This window comes from Cheilinus undulatus, linkage group 18, assembly GCF_018320785.1.
Source record: "Cheilinus undulatus linkage group 18, ASM1832078v1, whole genome shotgun sequence".
Classification (NCBI taxonomy): Eukaryota; Metazoa; Chordata; class Actinopteri; order Labriformes; family Labridae; genus Cheilinus; species Cheilinus undulatus.
Window position 1 is genome coordinate 7809032 of NC_054882.1, and position 22237 is coordinate 7831268.

Consider the following 22237-nt stretch of genomic DNA (forward strand, 5'->3'; position numbering starts at 1 on the left):
TTCATAATAGCCCACAAATAGCCACAGCTCACTGGCTCAGTAAAAATACAACAATAGTGGGGTGGGGATGAGAAAAAGGGGCGGCTAATGGTGAAAGCGATATGGTAAGAGTGTTTTAAGTGTACTAAGTGTATCTGGGCAGGAGGGGGTCTTGCCTTGAGTCGCTGGGGAGAAACTGGCGGCGTAGTGGTGGCAGCAGAGAGGCGAGGAAACGCTGATGTCAGAGGTTAGCCATGTGAAGGGCTATATCTGCCTGGCAACAATACAAGGACACGCAGAGACACACAGAGAATCTATCTTCCTTTCTTTAAAATACTCACAGTGTGAGGAAATGGAGAGTTAAGTGGGCAGGATTTCTTACGTTCTCTTTGCACTATTTCAGCTGCCATTTCTCTTTTACAAAATGAGTTAATAGCCAAACCACAACACTCACATACAAGCTCAGCCTGCAGACAGTTTCTGTTTAGTCTACCTCCCCCAATAACAGCTCCCCGTCTCAGTTGGTGCTGATACAGGGTTTGGAAGCACAGAGGGAATCCATGCTGTTTCGCCAAGTGATAAATCCACTACTATGCTGAACTGGCGGCATGTGCGGCCGCTGATATCTGAGCACCAAGCAGTTAATACACATTTCAGAATGCAAAAACAGAACACAGACCTTTAAGTGGATGCTGTAACAACAGATTAAAGAACCCAAGTTGGTCAACCATATAAATATTTAATGGATTACGTGGTGCAATAGAAACAACAAATATATTATAAAAGCATCAGTCACAGGAAAAAAACAGAAGTTACAGTAGTTTTGTGCAAATGCAAATCAGTTTTGCTCACTAGCCGTGAACACCCTCAAAACAAAACCTGGAGGTCAGTTTGACACATTAGAAGTTAGTTTTTTCTTCTCATTACCTCAGAGACAGGAAGTTATTTATATAGGTTATTTTCATGTGAATTTGACAGCATGTGGGGAGGGGTGAAGAAATGAGCCCTTTGTTTTCTTTTTTCTTCCCAGGATCTATTTCTGTCTTCTTGACAACAAACACCACCCACATCGCATTGTAAATGTTCCTTAACACCAATAACATACTTATTTTGTACATATGCTGTGTAGCCACTGGATATTTCATGCTACAGGCAGAGCTATTAACCGTAATTTCACCCCCATCTTTTTAAAGAGAAAATATGCTCAGGCAAACTGAGCTTTCTTCTTGCAGTCCAAGCCCCTGATTCCTTTTTTAACCTCAATAGAGAGGGACAACCCAAACAATTAGTGCCAACAGTCCCCTGAGGAATGAGTCATATTTGGACAGTCAAAAATTGATTTTTAAGCCTCTTTCCTCTGATAAGCACAAATATCACAAAAATATCCACTTCACTAAGAAGTGTATCAATCTCCATAATGTTGGCTCTTTTGCCAATCTCTGAATGTAGAAAAGAAAGTAAACCTTTGACACTGTTATCACAGTGCAGTACAAGAATCTCACATTTCCCCTCTTTTATAGAAAACCAATTAACACCAAACTTTGTTTTTGTCCTATAACTTTAGCTACAAAATGGCTAGCCTCCACGTACAGGATAAAGACACAAGGGTGCTCAGTCTGCCAGAGAGCTGCGTAGCGGCCACATTGAGAGGTTAAGGAGGGCTCTTTGGGTCCCCAATGTGCAGTAGGTAGGGGTCACCCAACTTTAGTCACAAACTCAATCATCTTTCTCTTTCTGTACTTTGATACAAAACTGATTCAGTGTTCTGTATCCCAACTGGGGCTGGACAAAAACAGCTTTCCTTCAAGTGTATGCAATAATAATGAATAATGAAATTAACACAAAATCCAGTGTATGAGACACCAGTCAGCTGTGTCTGATAGACCTGTGAGATGGATATACCAATTTAACATCCTGAAACAAGCACTGCTTTCGACACAAGCAGCAGCATCGTCACACAACACACTATTGAAAATTTGCTCCCATTTATTGTTCACTGCAATGAAAGAGCGCCACTGCATAGAAATGGCACCACTTTTAAGTCGATTTTCTCATTAGGTCCTAGTTGTGCATTCAAAGAAAACAGTGGAATACTGAAGTAAATTGCTGGTTTGATTAAAAGTCCCTTCAGTTAATGACAAGTGTCCTGTTGAGCAGTGTTAATTTTGTCAACTAAAACAATGGCTACAGATGTTAATTGGCTACCTTTTCTCCATGAGGACGTCGAATCAAGGAGTCTAAGACGCGACTAAAATGTTAGTGCTGGACTGTTAGACATTCACAGCAGTTAAATTTCTCCACTCACCATCAGGGTGGGAAATTAACAACTACCACCTGCCAAAGGCAGGTACTTCTGAGCATTGTTGGGTGAATTTGCTCAACTTATCAGCCACTGAGGCAGGTAAATAAGAAGCCTTACCAAACACAGAGATTTTGCTGCAGTAACGGCATCATTTAAACCCCCCTTTTTTTTTTTACTTGTTACAATCTTATTAGAAAAGCCAAGAGGACCTACACATCCACTGACCAAAAAGCCTAGCCTTCTCTCTTGCTGTCAAATGTTTACAGACAGCTGTGCTGGAATTGTTTGACTCAGGTCTTGTCCACACAGAGACGAAAACAATATATTTCCATTTCTTTTTGAAAAAGTTTTCTGTTAACACGACATTGTTTAAAGAAATGTCTGCGTAAGCACAGTACCACTGAAAACAACTGAAAATACTGTAGTATGTATGCCAAGCCCCCAAAAGAGAAAAGATCACAGAAAACTACCAAAAACTTTCTCCTGGTTGCGGTTCTGGTTGTTCTCCACGGTGGATTTGGGATAATATGGTGTCTACTGTTCTTGGTAGTGGTAAAGGAGCATCAGATTTTGCTGTAAAATCCATAATAATCTCAGTAGCTTCTGCAGCACGAACACAACACTGTAACCCGCCATTGTTGTTTTGGTTCAACACACACATGCGGCGTAAGTGGGCTATGCTATGTATGACGTAATAATTTCAAAAAAGATGGGGTTGGCAGAAAAATGCATGTTGTGGACTTCGCTAATCACAATAGAAATCATACAATAAAACAGTTTAAACTTTTTTCTTCTGGGATGCCCCCAAAATATCCGTGTGACTTATACTCTGGGTTCTGCAGTAACTGCACAGCACAAAAACAAATTAAGCTGACAAATGCTGTATCACACTGAACATAAATAAATATTAGTCTAGCATCAGTACTCGATGTTCCATCCAACCCATATTCCTTTACGTTTTTTGGTTAGTTTGCAGAAATACCTGATTCCCCTGAGCCCTCCAGCTGCCTCCTCCTATGTGACCTCACCTACTTTACCCTCTGGCTTACTAAATAGACATTGCTTTAAAAGAACGACTCCATGGATTCCTTTCACCAACACTGTTGAAGGATGGATCCTTGCCTGACAACACCTCCTCCCCCTATGACAGGGAGAGAGATGGAGCTCCGAATGCAGCTTTAATCTCTGCTTTTCTTAGCCGTAGCCAAGGCACTGCTGGATCAGAGAAACCTGACGTCTCACAACCGATCAGATTCTCTTTCAGTTTTTTTTTTCAACAAAAAAATTGCATCTGCTTTTTTGCTTTTTGTAGCTTGTGCGAGAAGAGACGCTTTTGCTTCAATTCAGTCTTACAAAAATACTATTTGATGTTTGAGGTAATTCAATTTTTAGCAGAAATGTAAAATAAATGTTATTATTTTCTCTTTGTTGTACCAGTTTGGTGAAAGGCAATATTGTCAGAATACATGTGGTATCAACTTCACATGACATCTCCACACATGCAAAAAGTGTAGACGCACTTAGAAGTAGTAGTAGAAGCCGTGTATATGTGTGTATACGTGTTAGTGGTAATTTTTAGTTTAATATAACAAACACCTTACATAACCCTCAACTCTTTAAGGACTACTTTTTCATCTATTGGCCAATTACAGTTTCAGTTTCTCTGCTCTTTGACGTGTGCAGCGGGATTCAGACTCATGGCACCTCAGTCTCCCATACATCAGCCTCACAAATATTTCACTGTCAATCAAGGTAACTCTCTGCAGTATTACGTAACAACAGAGTGACAGCAACTGTTGCTCAAAACAGACTGCTTTGAGAGTGCATTTCTGAAATGCTAAACGGAGGATGTGGCTAAAACAAGGGTCATCATTTTGTCAACAAAGGACTTGTGTTACATATTTTTCCTCTCTGCTTTAAGTAACAGCAGTATAATCTACCTGTATTTAGCTGTATTGGTCACTTGTAAGCAGAGGTAACATATCCCACATGTAACCAAACTCCTCACTTATGATGTTTTGGGAGCTGCAAGCACAGAGCCAGAATCCAGCAGACCACAAAATCCATGCTGTGAAAGACTGAGAATTAAGCAGCACTTATTTTTTATCATCTTTATCCTTAAAGAGCCATTTGAGGGTACTGTAAGTAGAATATATAAAAACACAAGTTACAATTGCACTTCTTTTATAGAGTAAGAGGACTGTAAGAGAACTGTTAGTGGAATGAATAACTTGGGGTCACCTCCTCAGCTCTGTGTGAACCCCTGTTTCGCTGGTTGGAAGGAACATGCCAGGATAATACATGTTAGAGGTGCTAATCTATGCTTTGTAGTACTCTTCGTAAAGACAGTGGCACATCTAGCATAAGATGGTATGGCTTGTTCAGATCAACGTGGAGTCTACTGAGAGGACGGATGGGGCCAGCAGTGTCAGGATTTTTTCAATCTGCAGAGATACTAACAGGTCATCTGAGGGAAATCCCTGCTGACATTGTTATGACCGTCTGTCTGTCTGCCTGCTGAAAACAAAACCACTGATTCTTTGAATTTTACGGGCTGTTGACAGCGTATACAGACAGACACGTTAAACATGGCATAGCAAGCGTCGTTATTAGCAACCCAAAACAGTCTGAGGTCACAACTGCTCTTAAAATAACCATTTGGATAAGAGTCTAACAACAGCCACTAAGTGTTTTCCCCACCCCGCTAAGGAATTAGGTTATGGACTTAAAATACACTCGAAGCAGACAGAACCTTCCTCTCTTATCTGACCAAAAAAAATCTCAGTTTACTCATTATGAGTAGAGGCATTTTTGGCACACTGTAGAAAAGTTAATGCAATATATTGTACCGTCTTAGTAGCAGCAGTATTTGCACAATTATAAGTGCATTTAAGTCATACCTTTTCATGTCACCAAAGTCAAATTTAGTGCCAACTGAGTTTAAATCAGTCTGCATGTTACACTGCTGACCCCATAAAGAATGAAAGCTCCGATTCTCCAGATATTCTAACAGGGTTTCTTCACATGTTCAGCTTTTAAATTCTATTATTCACCACTCCTACTTCAAAAACTTGTGTGGTCAGACGTCAAAATTTGAATTCTAATTGGGTCTCAGTTGAAAACCCTTTAGCAGCTGTACTAGTCATTAGATCACAGCATTAGTTTACCACATAAATTAATAACAGCTCAACAGTTTCTCCTGTTTAGAATTTGAAAACTTGTGCAGAAACCCTGAATAGAGGAAGACATGCATAGAACATTAGTGTGACACGCTATCGCAGAGCAAACAGTGACACATCTACTCTTTTCAACAACACGGAAAGTCTGAGGCTCTGCAACATCACACCATCGTTACAAAACCTTCACGAAAAGCTCTACTCAGGATTATCCCAACCAGACCATACTCAAGCTAGGTTTATTTTTTTTTCCTTTCAACTACCCCCCCAGTTCCCTACCCAAAATCCCAAACATTTAAAAACAGGAATGTTTCTATTCATGACAGATGTTCTAACAGACTCACAAACTGGAAAATAGTTGATCCACACTTGGCTGCAGTGAGGTTTAGCTTTGTGACTTTTATCTCGCTGGCTTTTGACTGTTTGCTAGCTGCATCATATTAAATCTAACAGTGCAATAAGAAAAAATTCTGGATTACAGGAAATCTCTATTATTTGGTGTTTTTCTTAAAGTCCCAGCTGTTTTTGACCACAACAATTTTCTGCAAGGACTGAAATCTGCTTTATTGCACCTTTGTTAGATTCACTTTAGGAGTCTTAAAATAAAGCACTGAGATGGCATTTAGCTATGTGATTAATGGTATCATTCATCAGTTGTCTGCAGCCAACAGGCTGTCCAATGTTTACAGCTCTATAGCCAAGCGCTCCCTCTGCTGCAGCGTGGCACGCAGACAAGATAACAGGTGGGCCATGGATTGGGTGACAACAGAGGAGGAGCGATTCTTGAGAAACCCCACCAGGGAGCCCACCAGTATCACACGGCTATCCATGCATGTCCAGAAATAGAGGCATTAATTTGCCAACTGTGATAAACAGAAACACGCAAGCTGTAGGAGTGCTTGGTTGGAAATTCCCTTCAATTGTGAAAATGTCAGAGCTTGCAAGCTTTGAGTTGTAATCACAAGTTTAAAGATGGAGGCTTGTGTTGTAATATGTTTCACATTTGTCTGCAGTGTCGAACCATGTTCATCACTTAATCAACATATTTAATTTGAATTAACACAAGTGACCCCATCACTTTGCCACTCTCATTTGATATATATGATACTTGACTCGCCAAAGTGCTAACTGCACAGTTACTACTGTTGCAGTGGGAATTGAGGCAAACAGCCACATCGTGACATAACCAGCTTTTAAAAGGTGATGTCATTGTTTAAAGTTCCCCTGTGCTCTACCTTTATGCAAAAAAAAAAAAGAAAAAAAAAAGAAAAAAGTGTCATAGTACATAGATAATGGATAACCTTACATGTGGATGCATGTTATGTGTAAACACTGACCATTCTAGTGGAGTGTTCAGTACATAACCCTCCCTGTCCCTCCCACAGTGGTTCCCTTAAAGTGAATTCAAACAGAATGAGACACTGGACATACACAGAGATTCTATCATGGATCAAACAGGTCGGGCTGCAGCTCCAGCTGACGGTTGAATAGCTCGATCTCTTTGTTGGCCTCTGTGATGTACTCTTTAATGAACTCTTCCATGTCTGTGGTGAGAGCAATGTAAGGGGAAAAGCAACACAATCCGCACACAAAACAACACTAGTGCAAGCAAGTCAGCACAATGATCCATGATTCCTTCCTTTTTTGGGGGCAGAGAGCTGTCCCTATTTAACCGTTGTTAACATTTTAACAAATTTCATATACTTGTGAAGATAAATATTCTTTTATCTAGATAATTCTAGAGTGTAGCATTAAGTGTTTTTTAATGTTACCTTGTTTGCCTTGGAAAGTTAAAAGTTTTTCATGCAATATTAAACTGCCTGATTGGCAACTTGTAGAAGACAAAGGATACTTGGATGGATGTCCCTTTTTTCTCCAAAGATATCAACATATTGATACCCATTGTAGTAGTAGCCTGCTGGTAGTGGGTCCAAGTGCCTGGCCAGCTGAAGAAAAACATTAAAGTATCATTTTAGGTTACTCAGGGTCATTAAAGAAAATGGCACACAATAACAGTAGGTCCTGAACCTGCCCAAGATATCTCCTTAAAAGTAAAATCTTCCATTAAAAAAAGCAACAGACAGAACATGTTTTGGGGCAAGTATTCAACACTGAAGATGACATGTTCTTTTTGCTCTTACAGTGACAGTTTTAACAATATTCTTTGAAGGCAGCCTCCTGTAGGAACTCCTTGTAAAAGAAACACACACAATGATTACATCTGTTGTTTGCAACACGCTATGTTGGTCGCATTTCATTGCAAACTTTAAAAGAAAATATTGGGGAAAATATCCTGAAATATGAATCATTTATGTCTATATTTACATAAGATACAAATGGTGTTTTTTTCTGTCTGTTGCTGACAGTCTGCTCAGCTTCTTCAGAGAAATACATGTGCAATGGATGCATGCTTGTAACATTATAAGAGTACAAACTTTGCAGGAGCTATCCCATCAAAATGTTGCTCAGCAACAACACACCTTTATAGTTACTTTCATATTCGCCTGTCCAACAAAGTAAAGTAGTTCCACCATTAATAACCATTACATCATAAAGGTGCTAATGGCCCTGTGGTTAGGTCATGCCCCATAAACAGAGACCATAGTCTTTCAAGCAGGCAGCCAGAGTTTGAGTCCAAACTATGGCTCCTTTCCTGCATGTCATTCCTCACTCCCTTTCCTCACTTTCCAACTCTATGCACTGTCTTTTCTGAATTAAGGCAAAAAGACTGACAACATATATTTACATTTTTATTAACGTTTATAAGAGTGATAAAGCAAGACAAACTCACATGTATTTTCTGGATTTCATGTGATGAAAGTGTGAACTTTGTCTTCTTAGGCTTCTTTTTTTGTCTCTGTAATCAACATAAAGAAATAAAAAGTCCAGTTAAACAACAGTTAATCTCCAACATAATCACTTTAATGAGGCAATGGATCATCATAGATCTTTAAAGTCTCTGATGTTCATTCATATGTACCTGCTTGGCACACAGTCTAAGCCAGTCCTTCAGTCCTTCCTCGGTAAGGCCAACACCATCAAAGATCAGAAAGGAGGAGGTGTTGGTCTCTCTGGGGCCCGGGGTCACAGGGTCCAGTTTCTGGTCGGGGACAATACTCAGACTCCCGCTCACAGTGTTGTAGCTCACCTCCATCAGCTGCTCTGTGTCTGGTGGGCCCAGAAATGAAGGAGCTCACATCCAAGTCACACATACAGTTCACACCCTGTGTAACAACTGCTACAGCAGCTTCATATGGTAACAGCATGGTGTTAATGTTTTAGCATCCACACAACCTCTCGGCTCCCAAAATGGCTCACAGAACTCACGTGCAGAAGAAAAGTAAAGATCAGACATGTCATAGAAATATCCTGATAAAACACAAACCATGTTTGAAAGTGTAACATCTGATAAAGAAAATGAAATCAATATAAAGTGATGTAAATGATACACTACTCTAAAGACAGTCACTGGGGTTCACACTTCACACTTTTTTATTTGGGTACTAGCATAAGGATTACACAGTACAGTGTCACACACGTCCCACTCTACTGCATTTTTCCAGCTCTCTACAATACCTGCACACTCTTTGCATACCTCCTCACAGTCATCTGCACTCTCTCTTCATGCAAAAAATGCTACAAAGATCTTCAAATGAAAAAGAGTGAGACAACTACGTGGAGGAAACCAAACCAGTGGACTATGAGCTGAAATCTAAACAACAGACACCAGACCAACAACCGAGCAATATTCCTACCGTGAGGAGCTTCTTGCCTGCCTTGAGGGAAACTTTTCCTCAAATAATTACCAAAACTGGGAGTTGCAAAGTCAGGTCAAATATAATACAAGAAATAAGTCGCATTTGTTCAGGAATACTTAACAAAAGCAAGTTGTCTTGAAGTCTTACCTGAAATATCAGAAAGTTAGTAAAAGTGAAATTGTATTTAAAGTGAAAAGATTCAAATCTTTACTTCAAACTCCTACCAGAAAATTTGACTTTTCCCCAGATATTGTACACATTTCCTTGGAAGGGGCTTGGTCGCAGTGTTGACTTTAAAGCTAAACAAAAATAAAATAATATTAGTGGACAGAAATGGAAACAAATAGTATGATTTAACAATGTTTATTCAAATTAACATATACCATGAAAACAAAGTTGTCAACAAAATGTCAAACTGTATAAGCATGCTTTGTGAAAACAGATTATTGCACAGCAAAGGCGAACAAACACTAGGAGACCCCAGTTGTCTCCATATTTGGAGGAGCTGGTAGCTTATGTAATCATCCACAAACCCTGCCAGCTCATATCTACAGCTTCTGTCACGTGTAAGAGTAAAAAAGGGGGGAGAATTTCTTTCCATCTCACCTTTACAGTGGGTGACAAATAGAGGCCTCTCGAGGGGCCGTTTGAAAGCCACATGCTGCTGGGCTAGGACCAAAGATCCAGAACCAGAGAAAAAGCGCCCTTTGCACCTAAAACACAGGACACACAAGCGTTACACAAATGGTGACAAAGTTAAGTTAAGAACAAGACAAATGTTTGTGTTACATTTGTCTTTGGCTGGAAAGTTGTTTACTCTTCCAGCTGCCCACAGGAAAGAGGCCAGTATTCATGATTTACTGGTCAGGGTATGGAAGTGGATGATAAAGCAGATTAAAAAGGTTTGTGTCTGGGGCAAAGAGTTTAGAAGCAATTCTTTCACACCCTACAAGTACACAGAAAATGAGGCTTGAAGATGAGTAATTGAAAAGAGCCAGAGTTTGGACAGATATCGAGTATATGATCTGACAGGAGGACTTAGCGAAGGTTCATATTAGGCTGACCACTGTGGCATGAAGGCTGACTGGACAAGGTCCAAAGGGAAGGAGACCCCCTCTGTGTACATGGCAACTGCATGGCCAACAGCTTGTTACTGTGCTGCCAGGAGGCAGCTGGTGATAGAACACAAGATGCCCTGAGGGCTTTACAGCAATCAGCAGCGATACCCCCACCACTGCAGCAGAGTGGCAATTAAACGGCAGGGAAAAAGGTAAGGCAGGACTGAGGAACAGCAAGCAAGAAATCAACGCCAATCTGTCGCTGAGCGGCCAAAAGGTTGAGTGTGGACACAGGGTGACACATAGGGGTCACGGGCAGTAAAGTGGAACACAGAAGGAGGATCTTACCATCCAGGGTAGAGGACATAACGTGCTCTCAGCATCTGTGGTTCACTGAAGCTGCTGTCAGAAAGTATCAGATTCACATCTTCATTCCTAATGAAATAAAACAGCAAGAACGGTTGAATGTGTACCCTTATAGAAATATAGTAATATATTTTTTCAAATATGGAAATGCACACAGTATTTTATAGAGAGATGCCCCAGTCACATTTTTTGTTGCTGCAGATACAGATACCAGAGTTTCCCATCAATTATCTAGACGATGGCATTCCACCATAGTCTAATTTGTCCCACCAAAGTTACATTCTCATGTTCAGAAGGGTTCGGTATTGTTAAGAACCTCACGATTCAATTCGATTTCGATTTCTAAGGTTGCAATTCGATTCGGTATCGATCCGATTCGATATTGATTTAAATGCTTCGATGTCGATTCAGTAAGAAGTAGAAATACACAAATAACCTGTTGACAATTTTTTAATGATTATTTTCATGCCCATGTGAACATATATGGTTAGTCACCTCACATTTGTCTTAGCAATAAAACATCTGAAAATAAAAATTTGCACAATAATAACTTATTTTTGCATATGGAGTACAAAAGTAAAAAACATGACAGTTCTGTATAAACACTGAAAAAGTAAAGTGCATGTAAACTTATATAATATTTCTTTCCTCTTGGAAATTGTGATAAACCTCACATAAGATGGTTCAAAGTCAAAAATTTTAACACCTCTTACTTTAGGCATGAATGTAATATTTCACATTGTAGCAAGAACAGAGTTTCATCATTCACACAGCGGTCCGCTGAGGTCTGAAAGGTGAACCTTTAGATTACAAGAATATGGTCTATTTTTCAAAGGGTGTTCACTTCTAATTTTTGCATATTTTTTGTTTGTGAGTTCATCCACCATAGAAATCTGACCTTTAAGACCATCCACTAACATGGAGAACACATTTAAGGGATAAAGCTGCTTCTGTGACTTGTTGAATCCTGACTGAATGATGATGAACTTTAACCTATTTAGTCTCTGTCTCAGTCACTGTCTGTGGCAATAGCATGTTTCTATTTAATTGGTGTCAATTTATTATCAATATGTCTTATTAAATGATTCAGGATGCTGAAACTTTTTGAAAAATATGCTGGAATCAAGACGCCAGCGCGCTGAATTTAAATAATTTCTTAATTAAATGTATAACGTGCGCACCTGGAAGAGAGAGACAGAGAGGGGCAGAGAGAGAGATGGAAAGCACCAAAACAGGATGTGAAGCGTGAAACCTGACGGTGTTCTGTGAAACTGTCTGGTCAATCAGAGAAGTTTTTAAAATTTCCTGAAGTCTGCAGACACAAACTGAGTGCTGTCTCACACCAGCGAGTCATGCAGGAAGCGCATAAACTCGGAGCTCTGCATAGGTTCACCGATGCAGGCACAGTGCCATATATCACAAAGCCATGGCCAGTGGATGCGTAAAAATTCAGGACAAATATCTGCAAACATCACTGCATCAACTTCTCTTCCCTCGTGATTTTCATGACTCGAATCATGCATGTTATATTATAGTAATGGTGAAAACAAGTGCATGTGAAAACAAGTGCACATAAATAGCTGTCTGTGTGAAACACAGCATGCCGTGCAACACACAGCGCGATGTCCAGGCTAACTGCATGGGCGTATATGGACACAGGACTGATTTAAGCGAAGCCTCGAGGCAGATAATTTGCCTCGAGGATTTTTTTGGAATCAAATCACTCGAATAATTCAAGGAATCAGTTCAGCCCTACTACAGACACTCAAGCTACAGGAGACGAAGCCTTAAAACATTTCAGGAAAAACATTTGTCCAGCTCCACCTTATATCCAAAGAGGATCTGTTTATCCGTATGGATTTGCACGCTCTAACTGTGTCTCTCTTACATGTGTGCAGGCTGCGTAGCATGCTACCCTAATGTCTAATTTGATCTGCCGGCGAGCATCTGACTGAGAAGACTGAGCATCAGTCAGACGTATCACTTTAAAGGAAATAACAGTGTTCATAGAGGATATAAAACATGTTAAGAACTATTTGCGCCAACTAATAAAGCAGAGAAAAGGAAAGTGACAGTCAGGTAAAACATTCAGGTCTAGCTGAATGAAACAGTCACTGATTTTTAATCATTTGTTGGATAATCCATGATTCCTTCAGGAGTTAGAGAGAATACAGCTCCTGTAAACGTCTCAGTTCCTGTGATTTGATTTATTCCTGAGTTATATTAACAGGGGAGGAGAAACAGATTGTTAATGATGACCAGTTATCTCTCTCTAGAATGTAAACTTAACAGAAATTACATTCATGTAGCATTTAAAGAGATTTTGGTTTACTTAGGCTATCAAGCTAAAAATATCAGCTTCACCATAAATTATGGAATAAAAGTAGTAATACAGTAAATAGAGGCTGTGACACAGTTTTCTGGTGGAGATTAGTTTTAGTTAAAATCAGAGATGGTCATGTGACCTGCTGCAGTTTAGAAGATTTCTTTAAATAAAAATTTATAGACAGTGGATGCTTTACTATGAATATAAAAAAAAAGGAAAATCCATTAAAGATGAGGTAAAAAATGTAAAAAAACCCCCAAAAAACACTGTAATTAGCCAATCAAATTACATTCCTATGATAGAATTTTTTAAACAGATTCCATAGATAAAGCCTCTTTATTGTGCTCTAAAGATGCACAAGATTGCTTCATCTAACTTCAAAAGGTCCAAATTTTTCTCCTGGAGGAGCATGCCCCTGGACCCCCCAGAAGGTTCTGGTCCCCCACCATAGTCTCCTACAATCCTGTGGGAAACACTGAGATGCTGTTCAACTATGACTGAAATCATCCAATACTAAAAAAGATCAAGATCAAGATCAAGTTTTGTGTTTTGAAAATGCATCTGGTTGGTAAGCCTACTTCGCTTTGAGACTAGTGGCAGTGTAAACTGATAAAAGGACCACAGAAGTCATTCTTATTCAGCAAACAACATCTCAGAACATATATTCATCTGCATTGGGCAGCTGTTGCATATATTTTTACTGCTAAAGAAAATACATTTATTTTCCAAACAACTGCATTATTAATTCAAGTTCTTTACCAAAACCTACTTTTTTTGCTTTAAGTATATCTGAAAACATAATTTTAAGGTTTAATTAAACCACACCTAAGAGTCATTTTATTGACCTGATTTTAAACACATCATGATATTACTGTTATGTCACCTTGTTTAGTTAAATTATTAGCTTTTACCCTGCAACACAGATTTTAACACAAGATAACTATTTTCAGTTAAGGGAACTCAAACAAAGTTGGGGGATTTTACCATGGCCGCTTTAACAGTAGTAGATGACCGACTCACATCTGCAAGGTAACAGAGTTTCTTGACGCTACAAGTTGAAGGTGCTTTATTCTGGTTTAATTTGATTCACAATGCTGATGTGCTTCATACTTCTACGCCTAAATAATTACACTACAGTGTGTACACAGTGTTCCTAAAGACACCAGAGAATTAAACACAGGTGGACTAGAAGCATTGATTACTTTCCTTTCTCAATACCTAAATTTGATTGGAAAAAAAAGGTATTGTTCCAAGTGAGCACTGCATTGGGAAACATTCCCTCCATACTACTGTGAAAGCTGAGCAGACAAACTGAGACCAAAGCAGAACACAATGTAGCAGCACTGAATATTTTCAGCCAAGATAAAAGCAGTTAAATAACTGTTTGCAGCATTGATCACAATTCTGAGAGCGCCTACCTGGTGACAGCTCCTCTCTCTGCAAGTATGAAGGCTGCGGTGGGGTTGGCAGAGCGTACCAACTGCTGAACATGCTGCAAGAGAGGGTGCTTCTGCTCTGCTGTCAGCCCAGTGAACACCACTGTACTCACAATACCTGACATAAAGTGAGGCACAAAGGAGGAATATTCAAGCGAAACTGCTCCACTTTCTTAAAGATAAAAAAAAGTCTCTATGGCTACTGTAGCATTAGCCTGACATTTCTTGACTTCAATGATTATATCGATGGCATATTTATATTTGGAAAGGCTGTGCTGAGCCGCTTCCAAAAAGAAAAATGAAAAAATAGGAAAACATTATCGTGGAATAAGACTGTGCAGTATATGCGGTTTTCCAGGAAAGAATTTTATCCTTAATGTATTTTATCCTTAATGTATTCTACTTTTGGGGAAACGTCAGGATTAGACAGAATAAGACTCACCTTGGCTGCATTGCTCCAACAGTTTAGGAAAGGCAAACCTGAGAAGAGTGACATGAAAGAGAAGAACTTAATATAAATAAGCAGGGTGCTAAGAGTAGGAAGAAGGCTGAATAAATACCAGTCAAGTTGATTTAAGTTGTCAGCTATGCAAAGGGGTAATGCTAAAAATAATTTGCCTCATGGAAAGTTCACATTTCATGAATGGAGGTTCTAGTGCCTCAAGCCCACGGGCTAGGTTAAAGTTCAACATGTGGCTCCTTTCCTGCCTTTCATTCCCCTACTTCCTTCCCCAGTTTCTTACTTTACTCACAATCCTCTAAAAATAAAGGCAAAAGGTTCCAGACTCCTAAAAATACACATTCAAAATTAATTTATGTACATATGTGTGAATATCTGTATGCATTTACCCTGATTTAAAACACAAATATAGCTCTATTTAATTTATTTCATATTCCTCTTCATTCAAATTCATGTCTTTTTCTGCAGTATTGTCACTTATAACTGAGCCTAAGACAAATGGTCGATACTGCAATAAACAGGATGATTTCATGTCATAGGCTTTGGCAAGCATTTAAGTTTATCAATCATGAGCCATTTTTCATAGAATGACATCATGGTTATGACTGAAAACCGGCCAACATAAAAGCTTTCTGTAATCTCATTTAATCTTAACATAATATATTCTCAGTTTTCCAATCGATCATTGTTATACACCACTATCTGAATAACAATTCTGAGCCGATTCCTCCTCCAGCCTCCACAGACCCTCCTGTGCAGCTCTTAGGGAGCCTGCAGGCTGGAGGATCAGCGATTTGAAAGGCATTTATCTTTCCTGTCCTGATGTAATGAACTGTCTAAATTCATCACAAAGAATGGATCATGACTGACTGATGAGCTTCACTGCGGAGGGTGTGTTAGTCGCACATGTGGACCTGGGGGATTAAAGGGCTATGCTGAAGGGGTTGACAGGCAGGTCAGGCCTAAGCTGGGCTAACCATCCCCAATTAACGCCATAGTGGGGGTCCATAGACCTCCACACAATCTATGGCAACAGACAGTGATAGGGGGCTTGTTGAAGATGCCTCAAATGGAAAAGTCAGTGCTAACCACATTGCCTACTAAACCTCTTATAACACATTTTTCCATTGCAGAGCCAAATGGGGCTTGTCTGACTCTGAGTGGCGAATCATCACATCGTGTTTAGAGCAAGGATCTGAAACATATTTAGATTCATTATCAAAGCTCAGCCGGCTAGACCATCACCTCGTCTGAAAGCTGTGACAATTTTCCTAACAGAAGTTTTTCCTAGCATACATAATAAAATACAGTCAGTATAATCAAGTTACTATTTATTCTGCTGTAACAACTACACCCACTAGACTGGGATCAACTGTATGTAACTGTCACTGGCTGACCCAGCTTGGCAGTGCAGTGGAAAACAGCCTATTAACTGGAGTGTCATATTGTGTGGAGCAGCTCAGTCACTCTGTGACAGTGAGAAGCTCTGTAAGCTACATCTAAAGCCTGTAACAAAAGGAGAGCGAGATTAAATGTAGGACTGATCCTATCTGTAAAGGGACCCTGCCTTGAGTTTTAATAGCCAAAGTGTCATGTAACCTCTTCCTAGAAACCTCTGTTGCTTCTACCATTTATTAACATCCAGCCTTGTCTGTCATCATAAGGTCACCATAGATGCTACTTGAAAATAATGCTTTGACTTTAATTTAATTATCAATCATTGTTGTGTTTTAGCAGATCTATTTATCTTGACTGAATAGAAGGCTGCCATTTATTTCTAGCTGGACTTGCATTCGTTGTAGATGGAAATGATACCATGCAAGGAACAGATCCAAACAATCTTTGAGTGAAAATGTAGATTTTGGAGCATACTTAAGTTTAAGAAAGTTCGCTGAACAGTTGAATGTATTGCATGCTTATGCAGAAAGTAGGCGATCCTGACTAAGTGTGGCTAGAATTTTTCTTAACTTTTGGGCTGTTTGATAACTCTCATACAAACAGTTGCAAACTAAAAGTCTTTCACTCAGTGGGAATCTAATTAAAAGATTTGCACAAACCTGGAGGTACTGCTTAAGGATATTTACTTATTTACTGAAGCAGCTGTAAGATTGGGGAACAAACTACAAAGATGAGCTTGCTAATGTGACTGAAACTTGAATAATAATTGGAACAGAATGGAAAAAAGCAAGTACGTCATCTTATCAATAATGTAGATTAGGTCATAATTAGTTATTTGCTAAGGGTTTATACATGTGTGTGGATTTTTTTTATTTATTTAAACTCATACTCCATACAGAATAAATAATAAATCTCTGAATATGCAGGTATATTTCAGAACACCTTCAGATTATGTTTGTCTGATGTACTAAAATCCAAATAGCAGGAATGTCTGTCTTCTAAATCCCATGCCAATCTTACATGTTTTTAATGTAAAGTAAAAGAACACCAAGGCAAATAATCTAAAATAATTCATTCTAAATTACTCTTTGCAATTTGGGGGGGGTAATTTAATATTATTAAAGGTCTATGCAGCCGTTCAAGCTCCTTTTTCCAATAGCAAAAATAGAGACCGTGTTGTTCAGTACATTGTTAATAAAGGTTGAGACATATCAAGGCTATTTATTGTACCTTTTCTCCAAACTGTTCCTGTATTTGTCCACAAATAACTCGAATTAACAGAACATCACCTCCTCTTACCACTTCTTTTTACCTGTGCCTGATTATATTATGTCAGTATGCTTTAGTTGTGGACTACATGTCATACATTTATACAAATAACATAACCTGCACTTTGAAATTGCAGGTGTCAGACAAGACCTTAACATGTACACTCAGAGGAGTGGAAGGGTAAGTAGCTCTCTAGTTTACTGATCACAGATGGTGATCTAATCCAGTTAAAAAAGCAAAATGCAAAAATAGTCACAACCTCACTTCAGACCAAGCATAATCTGATTGAAACACTGGTTTACCTTCTGCATAAAACACAGGCGAGGTGCCTTTTCATGTGGAATCAAAAACTAAGGATGTACAGCCCTTTATTTATTGTTCATGTCATTCTGCACCTCAAAGAGTCCAATTATAAATGTCAGTAAATTTGAGCATATATAACACACTTCACTTTTACAGGGTGCCACACTAACACTGATCTCAGGAGGTAATTCCCAAACCATCAGAGGTCCCAGGTAACACTAATCCTGCGGAAATAGAGTCTTGGACAAGATCAATTTTATTTAAATAGCAAATCAGTGTTGGCTTGATGTCATTTTACATTCACAAAGCTGGTACGCATGTCTCTAAAGTTGCAGATTTTGTTCTGTTAGGTTACCTGTGCTCCATGCAGGAGGCCAGAGGGTTCACACAAGCAGTGACAGCGCCAATGGTGAAACATGCCTGGACTACTGGATCAGGGTGGAAAAGCACAGCCTGGATCACATCAAGAGCATCAGTGTATCTTAAAAAAAAAAAAAAAAACAAGAACAACAAAAAACTTTTACTAATGGAACAAATATAAAGTGAACTTGTGTGTGTGTATTTCATGCTGTTCATTCCATGACACACTAATTCACACAAGAAACAATAACATACATGTACATTCACTGAATTTTTATAATTTTTATGATAATATAACACGTTAAATGCATTGGAGTATTTTTTTCAAAGAATTTAAACCTTTAAAAAAATCTAATTTATTAAATTACATTAATAATGAAAACATATTGTTCATCTATTTTGGAAATTAAAAAATCTATAATGTAGTTGTTATTGTTTTAAAATTGCTTGTTAAAACTGTAACTGTATGATTGTTTTTCTGCACTGCTTTGGCAACAACATGATGACTTGCTCATGCCAATAAAGCACATCTGAGTTTGAGTGAACAGATAATCCATTGTCTTGTAATTTTTATCATTTCTTTAAACAACTTAGGTTATTTTGAAATTTCAATATTGCAAATGAATCTGAAAAATGGTACAGATGCTAAAATTTTTTTGTCAAGTAAAATATAAATGTAACGTAATTTAAAGTATTTGAGTGATTTATTTTCATCATGTATCCATTTTTTTTTTTGCTTACATTTAGCTCAATTCTGAATAACTGAATGAACCTCTGCTTCTCAGTTCCCAGCAGTATCAAACTGATCGGCAGGCTTTCTTACCCAGGTGTGAGCACCAACAGACGGGGTTTGCCTCCTGGGCCTCTCTGGCTCCCCAGGAAGCCGGACAAATACTGCTGCAGGTGTGAAGCTGAGAAGCTGTCAGAGCTGTCAGTACTAGGTTCATACACCACCCACCTACAGATAAGGCGATACACAGATTATGATATTTTTGCTTGCGATGACGTTTTCATCACCACTATAACAAAAACTATGGCAAGAAAAAGATTGAAACCTGGTTAGATGATGACTCTCTCACCTGTCACAATCTACATTTAGCTGGACCAGGAAGTTGCAGAGTCTCTTCTTATGACTTCCCGGCAATCCAGTGATTATTGTTATGACAACCTTTTGACACATTAAAAAGCCAACATGAGATTTTAGCAGCATGAGGCAATTTTTTAAAGCTTGTCAAGAAGGCATTATTTGATGGAACTGAAAATGCCATTTTAATCTTGTCTGCATTTTTCAACAATCACTAAAAAGTGTTCACCTTGTCTCCCTGGCTTTTGGCTGGGTCTCTTAGCTCTGCAGAGGGGAAGAGCACCCCCAGGTGGTCATACAGAATGGGCTCCTGACCAATACTACTCAAAGCGAAGTGCTGTAGAAACCTGGCATAGACCATGAAACAACAATAAGCAGGCGAAAAAGGAAGGGCCACAGCAAAAGAGCACTACTAGATTTGAAAAAGTGCTTCAGCACAAATCAAATATCTGTTGGGGAACCCATAACATGTAGTTATATAAATGTACTTTAAACCTTTTTATGCTAGAATTCTGAATACTTGTTTCAGTTTCTGCAGCAGACAATTATTTAAGTGCACTGTTTCTATCCACCACTGGAACTGTACACTTAGAAATTAGAGGTTAAATACATAGCATGTGTATTTTGGGGGAAAATGTTTTAAACAGTTGGATGTCTAATTATATTAGGTGACAGATTTAGGGAAGATTCTGGAAGACCAAGATGCCAGAAGATTATGTGTTATCCTTGTATGCAAGTCTCTTTGTGTAAGCTATGCACACAGCAAGGAAAAATATGTGTGCACTGTTTATTTTGGGCCATTTAATGAAGTTATACTATCTACATACTCCCAGTATAAAATAACATCTTGGTTTGGATGGTCACCAGCAATAAATACACTGTATCAAGAAACGCAGGCTTAAAAGCTATTCCGGGAAGACACACTCAAGATTAAGCAATATCTGCTATCAAGTTCTATTACTTGTTTTATCCAACTGTTAAGCAATCCACTGAGTGATTTAAGTGTGCACTAACATGTCCTGCTCTGGGAGATGGGAGTACGAAGTCTTCAGGCTGCCTCTGCGTTTAGCCACTGGTGGCTCCTGACTGTCGTGCAGCTTCTGCAGCCGTGTGTGCCTGAAATAAAAACACATTAAGATTTGTTATGTCACCCTGGGCAGAGTTAACCTTAAAACAACTACCTTACGTAACATCTAAAAGGTTGGCTCATTTAACAGAACCACAAACGTGAAAATAGTTGTAATAATATACAACATCCAGACTGTTAAACTATATAAAAACAGTACTAAACATACAGGTAATTAATACAAAGTCATAAAAAATATTATGTTAACTAACATGTTTTTCTGGTTCCAGGTCAGTTGCTGTTTGTCCACCATTTCAAGAGTGAGCCCAGATTCAGAGTTTTTCCATGCTGATAAAACCTAGAACCAGGAGAGAAAGAAACTGCAAGTTCAATTATCACAAACTAGCAGCTGTCATGACAAAAATTACTTAAGCTTTTCTTCTAAGCTTTTTATGTATGTTGTTGTTTTTACGAATTATAATAGCCTTTAATAAATCCAATATACCAAGTGTCTCCACATAGCCCTTTAAAATAAACAGAATGGGAAAAGAAAGAAGACTAGAGATATTTTTTATTTTTTCCTCAAAAGAGATAGTGATGAAAGAATTTGAATATCATTGTTTAGTCATGATGAGAAACAAGTGCAGTTACATTCATATCCTCAGCCTCTAACCTGGTCAGAGATCACTTGCTAAGGACTCACCTTGGCATAGAAGGCTCTGTGGCTTTTGGACCTGGGCTGAAGAGCAAAGACCAGACACTGGTCAGAGCTGTGGAGAGGGAATGGGAGGTGGGGGAGCAGGCTGCTCTCATACTCCACAAACAGAGATGCAACAGCACTGGAGTCCTGATCATAAGACCAAACAGAATTATAAAGAAGTGAACCAGAGGTGACACTGAATATGGAATCATATTTTATAGTTCAAGACAGTTTAATTGGCTACAAAGTGGAGATTTGTGTTTTTTTTCCAAGGCGCACTCACACTAGGCAATCCGTACCATACCTGGGTGCGTTTGAGCCTTAAGTCCAGCATGTTTGACCAGTGAGAGTACTTTACCATCCTTGGGTGCAGCATGCCTCTCTTGCCCCGGCACAGAAAGACAAGGTGGGGCAAAGCAAGGCAAAAATACAAATAAAAGAGCACTGTGCACACCAGGTAGAGTGCAAGAACTTCACCATCTACTTATAGCTCCACTACAACCTCTCATTCCAATAGAGCCCAGTTCTGTCCATAATTCTGACCAGTTTCTGTCATAGTTGGGTCTTGCCTTGTATAAAAAGCTTCTTCCCCTCATTGAGCCATAAACAGCAGCTCTTTGGATAAAAAAAATCTCCCAACTGACTTTGCCCTTCATTATTACCAAACAGTGATGCCAAACTAATATCAAAAGATTTTCTGATGGTCAAGCTCCAGATTAGGTGCTCTGGTGAGGGATAAATATTAGCAATGAACCTTTCTACCTCGCTCGCTCTCTTCTCACTGGACTCTGTGTTAACACACTGATCCCAGGTCAGGTGTAAAAAATCCCATCAGATCAGATATTGTATTAATTGATTTTTTTTACAGTCTTAAACAGCAATACTTAATGTATACCTATGGTAAGTCATCAAGACACAATTCATCAGCAGTGGATACTCTGGTTTGATGACTTCCTAGTGTGAGTGCACCCTTAATAATTATCTGACTTAATAATGATAGCACAGATCTCAGGTAATAAAAATGTGAAGTGGGCTAATCAAAAAAGAAAACTGCAAGTTGTATCACATGGTAGAACTGTAAATATTTACCGGATCATAGAATTTGATGGTTCTGATGTGATCTTTGGACAGGGTGATGCTTCCAAATTGAGAATGCACAAACAGGATTCCCTCAGAGAAGAAAATGATTTTACCTG

The 22237-nt window shown here is 38.9% G+C and overlaps 1 protein-coding gene across 1 annotated transcript in view; it reads right to left on the bottom strand.

The window, feature by feature from the left end:
• Positions 1–706: 706 nt before the first annotated feature.
• The window catches only part of dnaaf9 (dynein axonemal assembly factor 9), a 30328-nt gene continuing 8797 nt past the window's right edge, over positions 707–22237 (bottom strand). Inside the window, exons 21-37 of the mRNA XM_041812423.1 lie at positions 22131–22234; positions 21045–21188; positions 20614–20699; positions 20290–20391; positions 19505–19622; positions 19271–19359; positions 19015–19149; positions 18187–18312; positions 14844–14881; positions 14384–14519; positions 10622–10708; positions 9822–9928; positions 9440–9514; positions 8438–8625; positions 8249–8314; positions 7310–7403; positions 707–7001 (exon numbers count right to left, since the gene is read on the bottom strand). Of these exons, the coding sequence (XP_041668357.1) occupies positions 6901–7001; positions 7310–7403; positions 8249–8314; positions 8438–8625; positions 9440–9514; positions 9822–9928; positions 10622–10708; positions 14384–14519; positions 14844–14881; positions 18187–18312; positions 19015–19149; positions 19271–19359; positions 19505–19622; positions 20290–20391; positions 20614–20699; positions 21045–21188; positions 22131–22234 (1796 nt within the window). The 3' untranslated portion in view covers positions 707–6900. The remainder of the gene's footprint in view (positions 7002–7309; positions 7404–8248; positions 8315–8437; positions 8626–9439; positions 9515–9821; positions 9929–10621; positions 10709–14383; positions 14520–14843; positions 14882–18186; positions 18313–19014; positions 19150–19270; positions 19360–19504; positions 19623–20289; positions 20392–20613; positions 20700–21044; positions 21189–22130; positions 22235–22237) is intronic.